At 34.1% G+C, this 17,279-nt stretch overlaps 1 protein-coding gene across 5 annotated transcripts in view; it reads right to left on the bottom strand.

Moving 5' to 3' along the window:
• LOC135220669 (glutamate receptor 1-like) overlaps positions 1–17,279 on the bottom strand; it is a 713,951-nt gene that overhangs the window by 39,178 nt on the left and 657,494 nt on the right. For all 5 annotated transcript variants that reach the window (XM_064258041.1, XM_064258039.1, XM_064258037.1 and 2 more), the window contains exon 10: positions 16,490–16,597. In XM_064258041.1, the coding sequence (XP_064114111.1) occupies positions 16,490–16,597 (108 nt within the window). The remainder of the gene's footprint in view (positions 1–16,489; positions 16,598–17,279) is intronic.

Below are 17,279 nucleotides of genomic sequence, written 5' to 3' on the forward strand. Positions count from 1 at the left end.
TAAATCCTTTACCATTTAAACTTTGCGTCCTCTCTGTTCACCGGAGAACTCTGATTGATTTCCTCGCAAGATTTTACGGCTCAGGGGTTAGATCAATACATGCTTTCCTGTATTCAACGAGGACATTTCGGTCTCCAGGGGAGAAAGAGCAGGGAAATTCCTTAACGCATAAACATTTTTTCCCCAGATTTATTCCGTTTTAAAAATGACTGGTCATTTGTACGCGGTGCAGAAAATGCCTGCATATCATTATGTTGGATCGTGATCGATGATTAAAAATTATTTTCCCTCCCTTATACTAATTACGGAGAAATATTTGAGGAGATTTGTAGTTTCATCAACTAAATATTAAATCGTAGGTCAGAAATGAACCGTTGACATAAATCGTTTTAAAATTCATACACATGTATTAGCCTTTCATAGTATTGACTTCACGATAACATAAATTGATAACAAAACAGACATCCTTTTTATCGGAACAAAAATTTTTTTATATTAAATTAAATAATTATATATATAGAAACTATAATAATTATATATATATAATATATATATATATATATATATATACCCCCTATTATCTCTATTATATAAATATAATATATATATATATATATATATATATATATGTATAGTATATACATATATATATAGATATATATATAGATATATATATATATATAATATATATACACATACATATAACATACATACATACATACATACATACATGAAGAGAGAAAGAGAGAGAAAGAGAGCATCTCTAACTTACATTTAAAAGATAGATATATATATATATATATATATATATATATATATATACATATATATATATATAATATTATATTATATAATATATATATATATATATATATATATATATACTAATATAAATTATTGGCAAACGAAACGTTATTCTCATAAATTGACACAGACTTAACAATTCCACCTTTGTATTTACCAGAAGGCTCGTTATTCGCAGTCCAGTGGGATGGCCACACTTGTGGCAGATGCATTACACCGTACGTAGTACAATTAAAGACTCAATAAGCCTCGTTCTTGTTTACGGCCCGTGAAATTAAGAATATTTTTATCAGCGCTGATGCTTGTGGCGTCTTAGACTCAAATAGTATTTTCATTTATTTTCTCTCACATATCATTTTGTGGAGTACTTATCTACAAGATTGTCCGTTATTTTTTGTAAGCTAGCTCGTTGGGGCTCTTTTTGCATTTTTGTGGTGAACTCGCAATTCTGTTCTGTTAAGTAGATGTGATTGTGGTAGCTCTACCCGTTAAGTAGATGTGATTGTGGTAGCTCTACCCAGGCAGATTACTGAAAAATTTCCTTCACTCCAATATCTCCTTGCAATTTTAAACGTATATTGGCAAAACGTCTGACTGCCTCCAATGAAAGTCATCATCTATTGTACAGACATCCCTAGATTCTCGCTATTAAGTTCATATGACTGGTCTTGACTTTAATAAGTTGGTGGATAATTTGCTAGCGTTGTTATGGAATTTTCAATGTCATCTCTAGTATTCTCAGAGTAGTGTTCATGACCAATTACTGTATATAGATTACATACATACGATTGCGATTAATAAATATCTTCACAGAAGTAAAACCAATTTTGAACCTTAATACATGTAGGTATTTTCATTATCAGTGGTTTTTTAACTACAAAAGCAACCCAATTAAATATTTATATATCACTCCTGATTGGAAACTAGAAGCAGAGAAGCCTGTCCAATATATGTCACCTTTAAATGCACAAAGCATTGATATTCTATGGAAGTTTTCCAAATATTTTGGAGACGTGTGTCCTGAGGAAATGTTTTGGCTCTATTTGTCCACGTTATGTATATTGATCATCACTAGCTGGCTTGTATCTTGCATTTAATTATTACTTATAGCATTAATACATACCACGTAAAATAGTGATAACAATGCACTTGACCATTTAGAGGAACAAGTACCAAATAGGTGTATATCTCCATGTCAATTTATTGACCTTTACCTGTAGCTATTATGCATTCATAGTTTGATCAACTAGGAACGACGGCAGGGAGAGATATATCCACTGACCTTTAGAACCCAGTGTTCTATCCCTGAGTTCTTGAAATAAAAAACAAGCAATAAAAACAAGCGAAGCTTCTATTTTCAACGTAAAAACCTAACAATTCATTCTCAACAGCCCATATGTTTCTCGTAAAACTGGAGAGTACGGGTCAAGGGAGGTATTCTCTCATGAATGGAGATGAAAGAAGTAAATTGATATGACCCTCATTTGTGCTCACCTGTGATGCGTCAAAAAGGGCACTCTGGAGGTCTGTGTCAATGGCACAAAAGGTTAAGAAAGAGCCTTGCAGAATCCTGCCTACAATATCGGTTTTCCAATAACCTTCTGTCAATTCCTTGTTGTCTGTTTGAATGATGACCTAAATATTCCTTTTTCACTGGTAGGCACCACAAAAAAGGATCTAGGATTCAATCGAATTAAAGCTAAAGCCTGAATCTCTCCAAGTATGAAATTCATTTAGATCTTCAAAAAGCATCGCATGCTCCTTCACCATCCGTTATTCTCAGGGACAGAAAAGGTCTTGTTACTTGTACTACACGATGCCCCAGGAAAAAATCAAGGATATTTTAGATATTATGTATTTTATACACGCATTTCAACATGCATTTTACTTTATCAATGAACAAAAAAATGAACTAACATCAATTTTTTAATTTCTTTTTCCTTACTTCTAGATTGTCGCAGTTATAAAGTTTTCAACTCGAGGTGATTGTTCTCTTCAAGAAAGAACATCCAACAATTAAATAACCTGTACCAATTTACTGTTTCTTTTTTTTTTTTTTTTTTTTTTTTTTTTTTTTTTTGTGGTGCACCCTCTAGATATGTGTAACATCCTGTCGGCCATTTTTTACACACTTGATTCGGTGCGTTTTTTTTTGTTTTTGTTTATTGATGAATCCAGTCACTAAATAATTAGGAAGTGGAAAATGAATAGATTATAGAATTCGAAGTGAGCGGTAACCTTCTGAATGTTTTCAGTGTAGAGGAGTTTCGTTCCTGATAAAATCTATTTGCGTGCTGTTTATAAGACTTCTGAGTAAAGGCTTTGTCGATAATATATGCTAGAAAGAGTAACCCCGGTGAGATGTTGACAAATCGTGTCAAATTCTCTTTCTCTGTCTGTCTGTTTGTCTGTCAGCCTAAAGAAAAGAAGACACTGAAAACAGCCTGATGTTTACTAAAGAAATTGAGAATGTTTAAGAGTCGCCACGTGTTTACGATTCATCTATAAATTTAATGCGTACAAAAACAATGATGATTCTAATAAATACGAATCGCATTTGCCTGTTGTTTCATAGGGGCAATATATAATCAAGGCATCTGCCCAGATCGTGTTCTGAGGTTTAATACGTCCAATTACTTACTGAGATTCACTACTATAAGTCAGATCAGCGGCGAACTAAACTACACGTGAAATAAAAACGTTTTTTTTGTAGTTTATCAAAGAAAGAACTCAGTCTCAGGGTTTCCGTTTACTACTGAAAGCACAGGGCCTTCGCTGGACGTGCAATAAAGTCTAGGCTGCGATCTCTGTTGCTGTTTACAAGAAGGTACGGCTAATGGATTTTCATGCAATCTACCAGTTTTCTAACATATAATCGCTGTAAGCTTAAATATGTAAAAAAAAAAAAAAAAAAAAAAAAAAAAAAAAAAAACTTCCTGATCACCCGAAATATGATATCCCATTAGTTTCAAATTAATGACATCTAAAAAAAATCTATTTTGGGGTTTATTAAATGCGCAGATTATATAAAAATCATGTCGGAGAAACAAGACACTATATGTCATCCAAATAAATGAAACTTAGTAAGAATAGTTAGGAAATAGTTATTACTAGTTATACTGGTAAGAAGCCAGACTGGAGTCTGCATTTGTTGGTTTGCATCATACCTCGTTTTAAAAAGGAAGATTTAGGAATCAAGAACCCACCTTGATACATAATAATTACACTCTAATGAGGGTCAAGGCAATCGATGTTTTAACTTCTATTTCCACATAATGAAGACGAACATAGACATTAATGATTCCTTAGAACTGCAAATCTTCATCAGTCAGACAGCAAATGTTAACAAAATTCAAGATAAATGAGTAGCATCATAATGCCCATTCTAAGCCAAGCCAACTGAAAAATAAGAGAAAGAATGAAGGGTGGACCTTAGCAACGTAACGAGTTATAAACATGCTTTTTAATGAAGGCCTGTGAGAGCCTGCCAAACAGGAGCAGGAACAGAAATCCAAATTAAGCAGTAGAAAGATATTCCTCAGATTAACACTTTCCATGGTGTAAACGTGGGAGGGGGCGATCTGTATGGTTTTGCCAGGCTGTCTTGGAAGTGTTGAGTCTCTCACGTTTAGCTAGATAGAACAGTGGCTGAAATAATAGCGATAAAAAAGAGAGAGTGGAGTCACATGTAGAATAAAGGAAGAGGATCACGAGAAGAGGAGAGAGTGTAATCACTGATAACTGCCTGGTGTTACAGTAAATCTTATGTAAGAGGCAAAGAAAAGAAGCACACAAAACATGAGAGCAATTACCCATGATATTGATGAATAAGTCCCATTATATTGATGAATACAAATATCTAAAGCACCTCACATATAACGTCCATATAATAGAGCTATGTGAACAAAGTTGAGCTTATCATCTGAACAAGACAGGTTAGCGGTAACCTTGGGAACTAAAATATTGACAAAGCTGAGAGGTTAAAGAAAATATTCATTAAAAAATATTTGAGCTACTGGAAAGAAGAGAGGCCAAGAAATAGGCAAAACTCTGTGTATTTGGGACATTAAATTTTACTGAAATACAGGATTACTATTCAAATTAGGTCACAAAAACAGAATTAGTCAACATAGGAGATCTGGAGGTGAGTGGAGACGAAATTCGGAGACTTGAATCATTGACAAAATCATGAGCCTGAGAAAGTTTTAAACTGTAGAAAGTCATTACTGAAGAGGAGGAATGGGCTGCATAAAAGATGACCAATGTATTTCATACATTCAGATGCTACTACGAAGGGTTATGCTGTAACACCTGTGTTAGAAGAAACACGGTTTAATTTTCCATTACAATGCATACATCATGACTGCAAACCACATTCCAGTCGCCATAGGGGGCACAAAAGTTATCCACAGAAAGTTCCGTTTCCAGAGACTCCATTCTTCAATAACGGCCGAATCTTCGCGTTCAGCAGAATACGGATTTTATTTTTCCCCTTCGCTCAGGGATTTCAGGACTGCCGTGTCTGCGTCCTCAAAACACGCACCAGGGAAGCAATTTCATCCACAATAAATAGAAGCAAATCTTAACAATATTTACGATATATCTTTAGAAGAAAATCTGCACAAACAATAAGTACAGATGCAGAATATCGATAAATGATGCAGCTGAATTTAAAATATATTGATTACGAGTTGCAACATACCCTTAAAGCATGCGCATAAGCACACACACATATATATTATATATATATAAATATTTATATATATAAATATATATATATATATATATATCATATGATATATATATATATATATATAGATATATTTAATATATATATATATATATATATATATATATATATCTATATGTATATCACCAACGCACTCACACACACTACAATACATACATATTATATGTGTATATATATATATATATATATATATATATATATATATATATATATATATATATACGCCACTAAAATGTCCTTTGTATCTGATTAGCTCTACCTCGTAATCAATATATTTTCATATATGTTAACCGAAGGGGTAGAGCGAATTAGATATTAAAGGACATTTGTAGCTTAATATGTGTATATGAATCATGGTGGTGTGATAAGACTCATAAATATATATATATATATATATATATATATATATATATATATATATATATATATATATATATATATATATATATATATATATTATTCGAGCTACAAATGTCCTTTAACATCTAACTCACTCTTACCTCGGAATTAATATATTTTCATATATGTAAACCAAACGAAGGTGAATTTTTTAGTTGATAATTAATATCAACTAAAAAAATTCCCCGTTCGGTTTACATATATGGAAATATATTAATTCCGAGGTAGAGCGGAATTTGATGTTAAAGGACAGTTTTGTAGCTCGAATAATTTATATGAATCACGGTGATGTGATAATTATTCATATATAATTATATATATATATATATATATATTATATTATATAAATATAATATTATATATATATATATATATATATATATATATATATATATATATAAATATATATATATATATATTATATATATATATATAGATATATATATATATATATATATATATATATATATATATATATATATATATATATATATATATTATATATATATGACATATGATTGTTTGTGTGCTTATGGGCATGCTGTAAGGGTATATTGCATCTCGTGAACATTGTATTTTTAATTCAGCTCCATCATTTATAATACTCACTTATTATGTCGTTATTCTGCCTCTGTACATATTTTTTTTATGCAGATATTCTTCTAACGATATATTGCTTCCACGGTGCAGTGCTTAAGCGAAGGTTATATGTGTGTGTGTGTGTGTGTGTTTGCGTGTATAAATGTATGCATGTATCCGTCTATGTATGTATACATTACATCTTTTCTTATGAATTCGACAATAGTATGGCTGTGAATTTCCCCGACTGCTGCTACTTTTTGTCAGCGTCTTAAGAGGTGTCGCCCTGGGCTCTTGTTCCTCCCCTGCTCCTCTTTTCTTCAATAGCCCTCTCTGAAACTCCCGACCTCTCTCTCCCTAATATGCTAATTAAAGTGCTCTCCTTATTTTTTCTACTTCGCTTCTTAACTCTGCCTTGAATCATGCTCCAAGTGTTGCCTACGTTTTCTTTCTTTCTTTCTGGGGAGATGGGTTGGGCGGTTGTTAAGGGGGGAGAAGAGTTGTTGCCTGAAGACGATACTAAGACCTTCTTTCGAAATCATTCCTACGGAAATGAGAGGAACCCTTTACTATGGAGGATGAGGTATATCCTTTTTGATGCTGGAATTAAATTCACCTATTTGCTTACTTTTTACCGGAACAAACTAAGTTTTGACAAAGAATACAATGTTGACTTTTCTGTAGTTGAATTCAACTAAATTCATAAATTCTTATATACTTCCTGATGGAAGTCCCGTTACCCATTATTTTGACACTACATTAAAAGAATATAAACACAATGAATATTTTTCGTTTTTTTCACTTCTTCAAAAGAACGTGGAATTCTAATTCACGGTTTAAATAGAGTGTATCTTACCTTTTGTTTTCAAGGTCCCCCTAACCTGAAAATCAATTAACTGATGACCATAAATATCATTAATGAACTGTTATATTTTACAACAACTCTCACTAAATTACTTATTTTCGGTCTTTTTTTCAACATATAGATTCGGAGACAGTGAATCCATGATAACAAGAGTGAGAGAAAGTCCAAGAAATTGATTATAAAGAACTGAGTTCATTTCGATCACTTGGTGATGTGATGAAAAGCCAATCAAAATGTCAACTTTGTTTCTTCCATAATTAATGGTAATATTCTGAACATTAACGTTCATCGCTTTGATGCTTAGATATCCATCAGATTTGTCGTTATCAGTTATTGATGTTGTCGAAATTAGTCATTATGGATATGCAAACTACTTTAAAGAATTATTCATCTTTATGATACAGAGATAGGGTGTGATGTTATACATTTCTGTTATTTGGTCGAGAACAGCATGTTATAATAAAAAAAATTAACTAGGATTTACACAGATTTATGTTTACTAGGTCGTGTCTAAACTACCTATTTAGTTGATACATACGATTTCTTTTTTACCGGAAAATATAACCCACATCGGAGTTAGGGGAAAGCGAGAAGAGTAGTAACATAACCTAATCACATTGAGTGTAGACCAAACCAAAGAGAGGTTTAAATCGTAACTCAGGTAAAATTCTTTTTACATAGGTTATTTTTTCAGATTTTTTTTTCTTACTGACACTGACTTCTAGAACTGGGAAATATTTAATGAGTACTAACTTAATAAAGTAAGCTCCGTCTACCACTAGAACTACAGCCTCCCACAACCATATCATAGACACAATGGAATATATATATATATACGTATATTATATCATACATATACATATATATATATATATATATATATATATATATATATATATATATACACACACACACACACACACACACACACACACAACACACATATATATATATATATATATATATATATATATATATATCTATATATATATATATATATATATATATATATATATTTATATAGGTATGAGTGTGTGTGTCACAAAATCCACGTATAAGGGTGAATGAATACAGAGACTTTGAACAAGTACTTTCGTATTTTATTGTTCAAGTTCAAGTTCACACTGAAAAAATTACGAAAGTACTTGTTCAAAGCCCAGTTTTCACTCACCTTCTTATGTGGACTTAGTGATATTCTCAAGCACGTGTTCCTTCGAGCTACATTGGATAGCTTCAGCAATGATATTCGTAGTTAATGTAATCTAACTTTTATATGATTTTATTCTTTCAGCAATTAACATGGACAGGAATGTTCTCTACTGTAGATGGGAAGCCACTTAATTCATTTAATTTCTTTGTCAGTACTCTCAAATATAAGTTAATCTAAAACATGATCTCAGACTGACCAGGTCAGTGACCTCCATGTCTAGACAAATCTTTTTTTAGACGTGTAAAGTAGAACTTCCCATGCATGCGTGAGCATTAGAAACAACAAAACTTTCCTTTAAAAACTGAATTTGGAAGCAAAGATTCAGTTGTTTCTATGGGTATTCATTCACTGATTTTGATTTGATTAAAGAGACCATCCATACAGAATAGTAGTGTTGAAAGCACTATCTCCTGATAATAATACTAGAACGACTATTTCGCAGTAAATCGGGCTCCATCGTCACTTAGAGTTCTAAATAATGAATGTTAAAACTCACACCGCTTATACGTAGGTGCTATTTGATATTCTTATACTTTAGGCAAAGAGTAGAATAAGAGGAAACAGCGATTATGATGTCGCTTATAGGTGCTGTGTGATATTCTTTTAATTCAGGCAAAGAGTAGAATAAGAGGAAACAGCGATTAGGATGTCGAGCAGGACTGCAGAGCCTTACAGGAGTGGAAGGATATGATTACAGGAGAGCGTAAGTCAGCTGTATGAATAAGGTAGTGTTAGCTATAGAATGGAGCCGTGCAGAGAGCACTATATACTCAGGAGAGGAACTGTCCATAAACAGAATCTGTTGGGATGATACAGAAATAGAAGAAAAACGGGTCATGAATATGAAGGTTTATTCAGGAGAGTCCCTTCAACTCTGTTATATATAGATATAAAATAGATAAGATGCTCCGTAGTCAAACTGTTGTTTGAAAGGAGCAAAAATGCTAATGAAAAGAGAAGACATATATATAGCTCATTACTTGAACAAAGACTTCAGAGATACGTCGTGTTACGGTAGAACTGACGACCAGATCAGAATTCTATTGCTGTACATTCGGTACCGTAACTAAACTTTTATGATGCCACGTTGAATTTCAACGAATTTTTGTGAGCAGTATAGAAACAAAACACCCTCTACGTCATATCCGAAGCCCAATTTTAACGCTAAGGGAAAGAAGTTCTTTGAATTACAGAAAAGTAGCATTAGGCATTGGCTATGGAAATGTGAAAATCACACGATCAGTTCCAGGAAGTATATTAGAGACGTCCTAACCTTTATATTTCCTGATGGCCGATTTACTTTCCAGCTAAAAACAATGTGAATTTTGACCAAAGCCGATCAGAATGGTTCTTCAAGAACATTTTTGGTGACGTGCGGGCTTAATGTTTACCCCAGAGGTTAATTTAGTCTGGTTAGTACTAATAGTAACAACTATTCAACCGTTTCATGACCTTAGCGAACTTGTTTTGAAGTTAGTACATTGAATATTATCAAAGCTGCATTACAGGGAAAGGTAAAACAACATAGCAGAATATACCATCGAAAATATAAGGTCCAACGGAAGGAATATTTAACTGAAGGAAATACACCATTTCACACAACTGATTACAAGTCATTACAAGGTCTATTTAGGACATTATGTTTTCTTGTCGTCCATTGGGAAATCTAGGCATGAACTGTTTATGCCATCAATATAAATGAGCAAACAAATTGCACCCCGTAATTATTTAAAAGATGTCAGTCCCTCTTCTCTCCAGGGCACAGGTGTCTTTATGGACTTGGTCGAAAGACACATCCCTCACTGAACCTGATGCCAGACGTTAACAGATAATAAATAAAACGAACTCAGGTGTTCCAGCGCTCTCCGCTCTCGTTGCGCAAAAGGGCGTTGCCTAATAAGCTATTTTGCCTACAAAAGGATGATGGCGTAATTGAATATGCTATGATCACTGGTCTTCCTGCTTTTACTGTTGATTTCTTTCTCCCTCTCAACCTCTAATTGTGTTCAAAGCTTCAAAGGTCTAAAGCACATGGCTGACAGAAAAAGTTAAAAAAAGAAACAAGTAAACATGCGTCGAAGTTTCTATGGCGCAATCGAGTTTTCTGTACAGCGTATAATCAACGCCACCGAAAATAGATCTAGCTTTCGGAGTCTTGGTATAATGCTGTATGAGCAGCGACCCATGAAACTTTCAGCTACGGCCCGGAGGTGACCTGTCCTATTGCGTTGCTAGACGCACGATCAAGGTTAACTTTAAACCTAAATAAAACCATTGAGGCTAGAGGGCTGTAATTTGGTATGTTTGATGATTGGAGGGTGGAAGATCAACTTACCAATTTGCAGCCCTCTAGCCTCAGTTGCTTTTAGGATCTGAGGGCGGACAGAAAAAGTGCGGACGGACCGACAAAGCCGGCTTAATAGTTTTCTTTTACAGAAAAATAAAAACTTAAATAAATTTCTGTTAAGGGTTGCAGGGATGAAAAGCGTAATTTAGGCTATGATCCTTTCAATATGTGCAATTTATATTATCTAAAAGCTTTAATTGGACAATGCAAAGTTAGAAAATCAATTCCCTTCTTGTAAAGAGCATACTTTGTCAGCGATTTTCACACGTGATTTCTTTAAACGTATAAGATACGACGAACAGGATCTACACTAAAAGTTCTCATTAAGTGAATGAAAACATGTTTGACGGATGTCTTTTTCTTTACTCTGCCTTTCTTACGATTTCAGAATATATTTGTGATTTCTGAAACATTTAGGGACCCGATAAAAAGGAATTTTTAAGCTATGCAAGAAATGATTAGCATGAAACTTCCCTCATCTTTCAAGATTTGATTTTGCCTTCATTGTGGGTGATATCTAAAACATTTTGACTCAATCTCTCAGCCAGTTTTTGTTAAGAGAGTGGATGCCCTTTCCTTTTGCATCAAGTTTTATAAGGTGTTGCTTTCCTTCAAGTCTTCCCTGTCTAGAAAACATTCATTTTTTTTCCCTTGTTCTACTTGAAGCTTTGAGCTCTCCTTGCCCATCACTCACTGCTGTTCATATACCAACTTTCTTCGTCTTCTTTGCATATTCATCTTGGGAGCGTCTTTCATGCATATAAACGAAATCAGTAACCTGGTGAATGGAGAACACTTGACGACTCCGCCATCAAACGCGGGGGAAGATTTTGTGTCATTTATAATAAGACTTTCGAAAAGGCTTTCGCAACGCTGCAGCTGGAGAAGGCTTGGAAGACTTGATCGTATGACCCGGAAGACCCACGCAAGCGCAGGTGAATGTCAGGTATCAAGATTAAGATGATTACGCTTCAAGACGCCATAATATTCTCAGATCTGGAGAATATTGAAAGGATGAACACACCAAGAATCTTTCCCCATTGCCGGATGCCAGTCAGCGGCTGCTTTTCCTCGCCATAGGATTCGACCACATCCTGCCCAAGTAAAAAGGATTAAAAACGCTCCGTTGGACACTAGTCTTTCTATTCCGACTTTCTTTTTTTTTTTACACTCTTCGTGAAGGTTTCTGGGAAAAGCTCTTGTATTTCGGTTCTTTGCTGCAGCATGTTTTCTATTTCTTTTCAAACTTTTCTTTCTAAAGAATTAAAAGAAACTTATTTTTTTTCCTCGCTCTTCTTTCACGAATGTTTTCTCGAAAGTATTCGGTTGTTACAGTGTGTGAAAAAAGAAGTTTTTTCGTCTTTGTTGCTGAACTAAAATTGACTTGAAAAGAAAATCTTTTTCTTTCGTAAAAACGACCGTTTTCACTCTTTTCATGGATTTGTCTCAATCTGTCTGGTCGACCAGATTTTCCTACATATATTCATTGCGGCCCAGCAGTTCACCTTTAAAGTATCATCCTGCACAGATATACATCTATACTTAATCGGAAATGGAAATGTGTACATGTATTTATGTGTATATATATATATATATATATATATATATATATATATACTCTGTAATAGATTCACATCAACCGTGCATCTGATGTCTAGGCCAGTCCCTTACGGTGCTCCTCATTGGCTGTTGATGAGCCAATCACAGGGCTGGAAACTCTCAGTCTCTCTCGAGAGTTCGCATAGGCAGGATGTATGTTCCTCTCCTGAGGGATACGTCTATCAAAAGTATCCCTCAGGAGAGGTGGAACATACATCCTGCCTATATGAACTCTCTTGAGAGACTGAAAGTTCCCAGCACTGTGATTAGCTTATCAACCGCCAATTAGGAGAGTAGTAAGGGACTGGCCAAGACTTCAGATGTACGATTGATGTGAATCTACTATAGCTGATGTACCTAGCATCGCTCAGGATATGAAGGGGCATCCGTCCGCGATGACAAACCCTACAGGGCAGATTATGCAATCACTTTCAGAATAAGTAATCACTTGGGATTGCGTCGAGCCAAAGAAGGTTAGAAAAGTCCTTAGTCATTAGATTACTCTACTGAGTCAAAGAAGGTGTGAAAATTCCGAAGAATCTGCAGTTATCTCCGATAGTTGAAAAATGAGGGGGTGTGAAAAATAGGGGTTAAGGATCCCTTAGAAACGGTCCTCGAATTTCGGATTTTGACTAAAACCTTCATGGGGGAGGGGGGTCTATGGAAAAAATCTGGTAGCCCTAGCTTTCATAACCTGGGCGTCCATAGAGAACAGATAAACAGACAAACAATATAAATGCCTTTTATATATATATATTATATATATCTATATAGTATTTCTCTGTATATATATACATATATATATATATATATATATATATATATATATATATGTATTGTATGTATCTTTGTATGTATAACTGAATCACGAAAGTTCGGAACGTGATGAATCCGTAAATAAAGGTATGAGTAAAGGACGTTGAGTTGATAGATCTTGCAGAAATTCCGTTGTTTTTTATTTTTCCTTCATGGCATATACCTTTATATATATATATATATATATATCGAGCTACAATATGTCCTTTAATATCTAATTCGCTCTACCTCGGAATTAATATATTTTCATATATGCTTAATCCGAAGGGGAATTTTTTTTTTCTCGATAATAGACTTTGCCTGGATCGGGGCGCGAACCCAGGATCCTTCCAAATCCAGGAACGTCGGTGAAGCGCTTTTACCTACTACATTACCGCGGTAGTGTAGTAGGTAAAACGCTGGATTTGGAAGGATCCTGGGTTCGCGCCCCGATCCAGGCAAGTCTATTATCGAGAAAAAATTCCCCTTCGGTTAAGCATATATGAAATATATTAATTCCGAGGTAGAGCGAATTAGATATTAAAGGACATGTCGCTCGATATATGTATATGAATAACGGAAAAGTGATATGACTTATATATATATATATATATATATATATATATATATATATATATATTATAAGGATATATATATATATATATATATATATATATATATTAACATCTCATAATTCCGATTCACTTTACGTTGTTAATAACTTTCACCAATGTGGAATAATAAGAGAAAGGTTATCTCCGGAGTCAAGATTGTTTGGCTTAAAACTCATTGACAGGCAGCAGACTTATTCATTCGGCTATCAAAGACTTTTCAGTTATTAATCCCTATGATTGTAATTTAATCTCGAGGTAAACCGAATTCATCACCCAGTGATATTTGTTGCTTAATATTCGTGAGTATAAAAAATGAAGTGTAAGAGTATGTGTTTGTGTTCTTGTTTAAGTGTATGTATGTTGATAATTTCACTAACCACCAAATCCTAGATACCTTCTTTAGCTGGGAAGACGCTAAACGCTGAAACACCTAAACAGCACCGAATAATTCGTAAGTTCCAGTAGCAGAAAATAGTTGAATTACAATACAACCACCTCTGCTTGTGGGAGTGGTGGTAACATTCACATTTCCTTGACTAAAGTAAAATCCGTAATTTTGTTAGCACCACTGTTCGTCACTTTATCATTATTTGTTAATACTTTCCGGAAGAGCATAATCCATTTGAAAATCGTCCTTTCCAGAAATAAAATGCTAAAACATCGAATTAATTATAAAGGAAATTATTTGCATAATTTACCAACTGAAGACTAAGAGTGATGATTACGGACCATAACAAGATGAAAGAGACAGCCGGCCCGCTTGGATTCGTTGACAGTGATAAGAAATTTTACCAAACCACCAACAACTTTTCTGCTTTAATATTTCACATAACTGTTCTCCATTTATAAGGTTGATGGCTACATAAAATATTTATTTTTCGATGCTACTTTAGTATCTCTCTCTCTCTCTCTCTCTCTCTCTCTCTCTCTCTCTCTCTCTCTCTCTCTCTCTCACATGTATATATGAGTGCGTTTATATGTGTATATCTGTATGTATATGTATGTGTATATCCATGTATATTTATTTATCTATATATATATATATATATACATATATATATATACATATATATATATATATATATATATATATATATGCATGTATAATTTCACTATACAATTTTTCTCTCTGAGGGGTGTCTTAGAAGCTTTAACCTCTCAGTACTTAAGAAGTCCTAGGGACAGAGATATGCTGACAGTCAAGAAAAGAAAACCACACTTTGTTCATGTTAACGACTCTGTGACAGAGGATGATCGCCATCTATTAGGCCCATGGAATGGTGAATATTAGATTCAGAGGGTTCAAGATGGAATGAAAATCTTTTATCAGCAAAATTTAACAAAACTACAATCTGTAAAATCATTCTCTATCGAAAGAGTGATTGATTTATTGTTCGTCGAGATCGCTTCTTACGTTTTCGTTTCAGAAACACCAGATTGAAGGTGGTTTCCTGATTAATTATTTGAAAGAAAGGATGCTTCAGTGAGAATAATTATTTGCACGAAGGCATCATTCGGTTCATTTTTTCTAGTAATTCGGCGATAGCATTCCATTCCAGATATTTATTTAATATATGCTCTCAAGCTGAAGATGGATCTCATATCCAGCTTTTGAACTTCCTTAGAATATTGATAAAGATATCGTAATAAAAATCGAATAGTTCGAGTGTAGGTCTTTTGTGTTGCCGTTTCTTTTTGATTAACTATAAATTCTGACTGAATTTACCTTTTCTGTTTGCTGGACGACTGCCTATTCAGTTACACTTGAGCTGATATGAACCGCTTACGAGTTATTACAAAAACGTGAAATGCTCTTAGTTTTGAAGCCAAAGCCCTAACTTTTCGACACTGAACTTCCGTCAATTTGTTTATTGTTTGCTTTAAGAATAACAGGCAAATATCGCAGGACTTACGGACCCGACAGAGGGAATATTTGTTTCGACAATAGATTTCGCAGCTGTTGATGTTAAGAGCGAAATTCTGCTGGTGAGGACAAATTTAATGTTTTCTTACTTTCCATTCGTAATCTTTCAGGAAGAAGTTTTGTGTCATGATTGTTCGGGCATGTGAAGTTTCTTGTTTCGCATAAAAATTACTAGACTGTCAACGTTATTTATCGAAGCAAGAAAAAGGAATATTGTACCGTGGATATCGAAAGTGAAAGTGGAAAATGTAAACATGAAAGTAAAGTCACCAGTCTCGTACAAGCGTCAGACATAGTATAGCAGCTACTCAACCTGTTCATAGTCCGATATTCCATCGGCAGTGAGTAATGCCATTAGCTATATTATACAAGAACGTTCATAAGCATGTGACAGTTGTTGAATAACTGCATGACAACATAAAAATTTTCAATTCGTCATTAGAAAAGGTTAGAAGTTGACTTTCTAAAAAAAAAAAAAAAAAAAAAAAGATAAGACTTTCGAGCACTGGATACTAGGCATTCCATAAAGAATAAGCAATGAAGACCACAGGATCCAGTGTGTAAGCATAGATACTATGAACTGCTATTGTGAAAATACTGTACCTTGACGGTCTCGCTGTTAAAAGTCATTTCCACGACATCTAAGGAGTAGTCTTTTCTTTTGCCCTTGTCGGTGAAGCTTATGTTACCCGTGAGTCCCTCCACGACCACCTGTAATCATAGAAGATTAAATTTATGAATGGATGTCCGGTATGGTTGTCATGCTGTTCGTTACCAAACTAATTATGTGGTTACTTTCTTGGTTTTAGTGCTACATAAAGGCAGTTCGTAACCCAGAAGAATCTGCTCCTATATCATAAAACCTGGTTTTATAACTGAAACGAAAATACTGTCGTGAGACTTATCACTAGACATATTTTTCCTTATTTATTTTATTATCAAAGGCAATGCAAATTGTACACAAGTCACTGTTACTATGACGAAATACGCACTGGAAGCACAAGTTATTTAGGTCAACTGAATTAAGTGGTTAACAGTAATCAAATTCTGTAAGGAAATTTAACATCTGAAATTAATAACACAGCGTTTACTATGGCCCATTCATGCTACCAAAAATTCTCAAATAAATAATACTGAGAGATAGAGATGGCAATCGTAGTTTCTAACTCAATTTCTGTAAAAAGGAAAAAAAAATTATACTAAAACCCCGTACATTGTACAAAAATATGATTATTTCAAAGCCCTTCGACTTCTATGTGAAAGCCATATTTAAAGATTTAAGTTACATTTTCGTCCCTCTCTCTCTCTCTCTCTCTCTCTCTCTCTCTCTCTCTCTCTCTCTCTCTCTCTCTCTCTCTCTCTCTCTCTCTCCTGTGACACCGACTGTTTTTCT

Source organism: Macrobrachium nipponense, chromosome 2 (genome assembly GCF_015104395.2).
Source record: "Macrobrachium nipponense isolate FS-2020 chromosome 2, ASM1510439v2, whole genome shotgun sequence".
Classification (NCBI taxonomy): Eukaryota; Metazoa; Arthropoda; class Malacostraca; order Decapoda; family Palaemonidae; genus Macrobrachium; species Macrobrachium nipponense.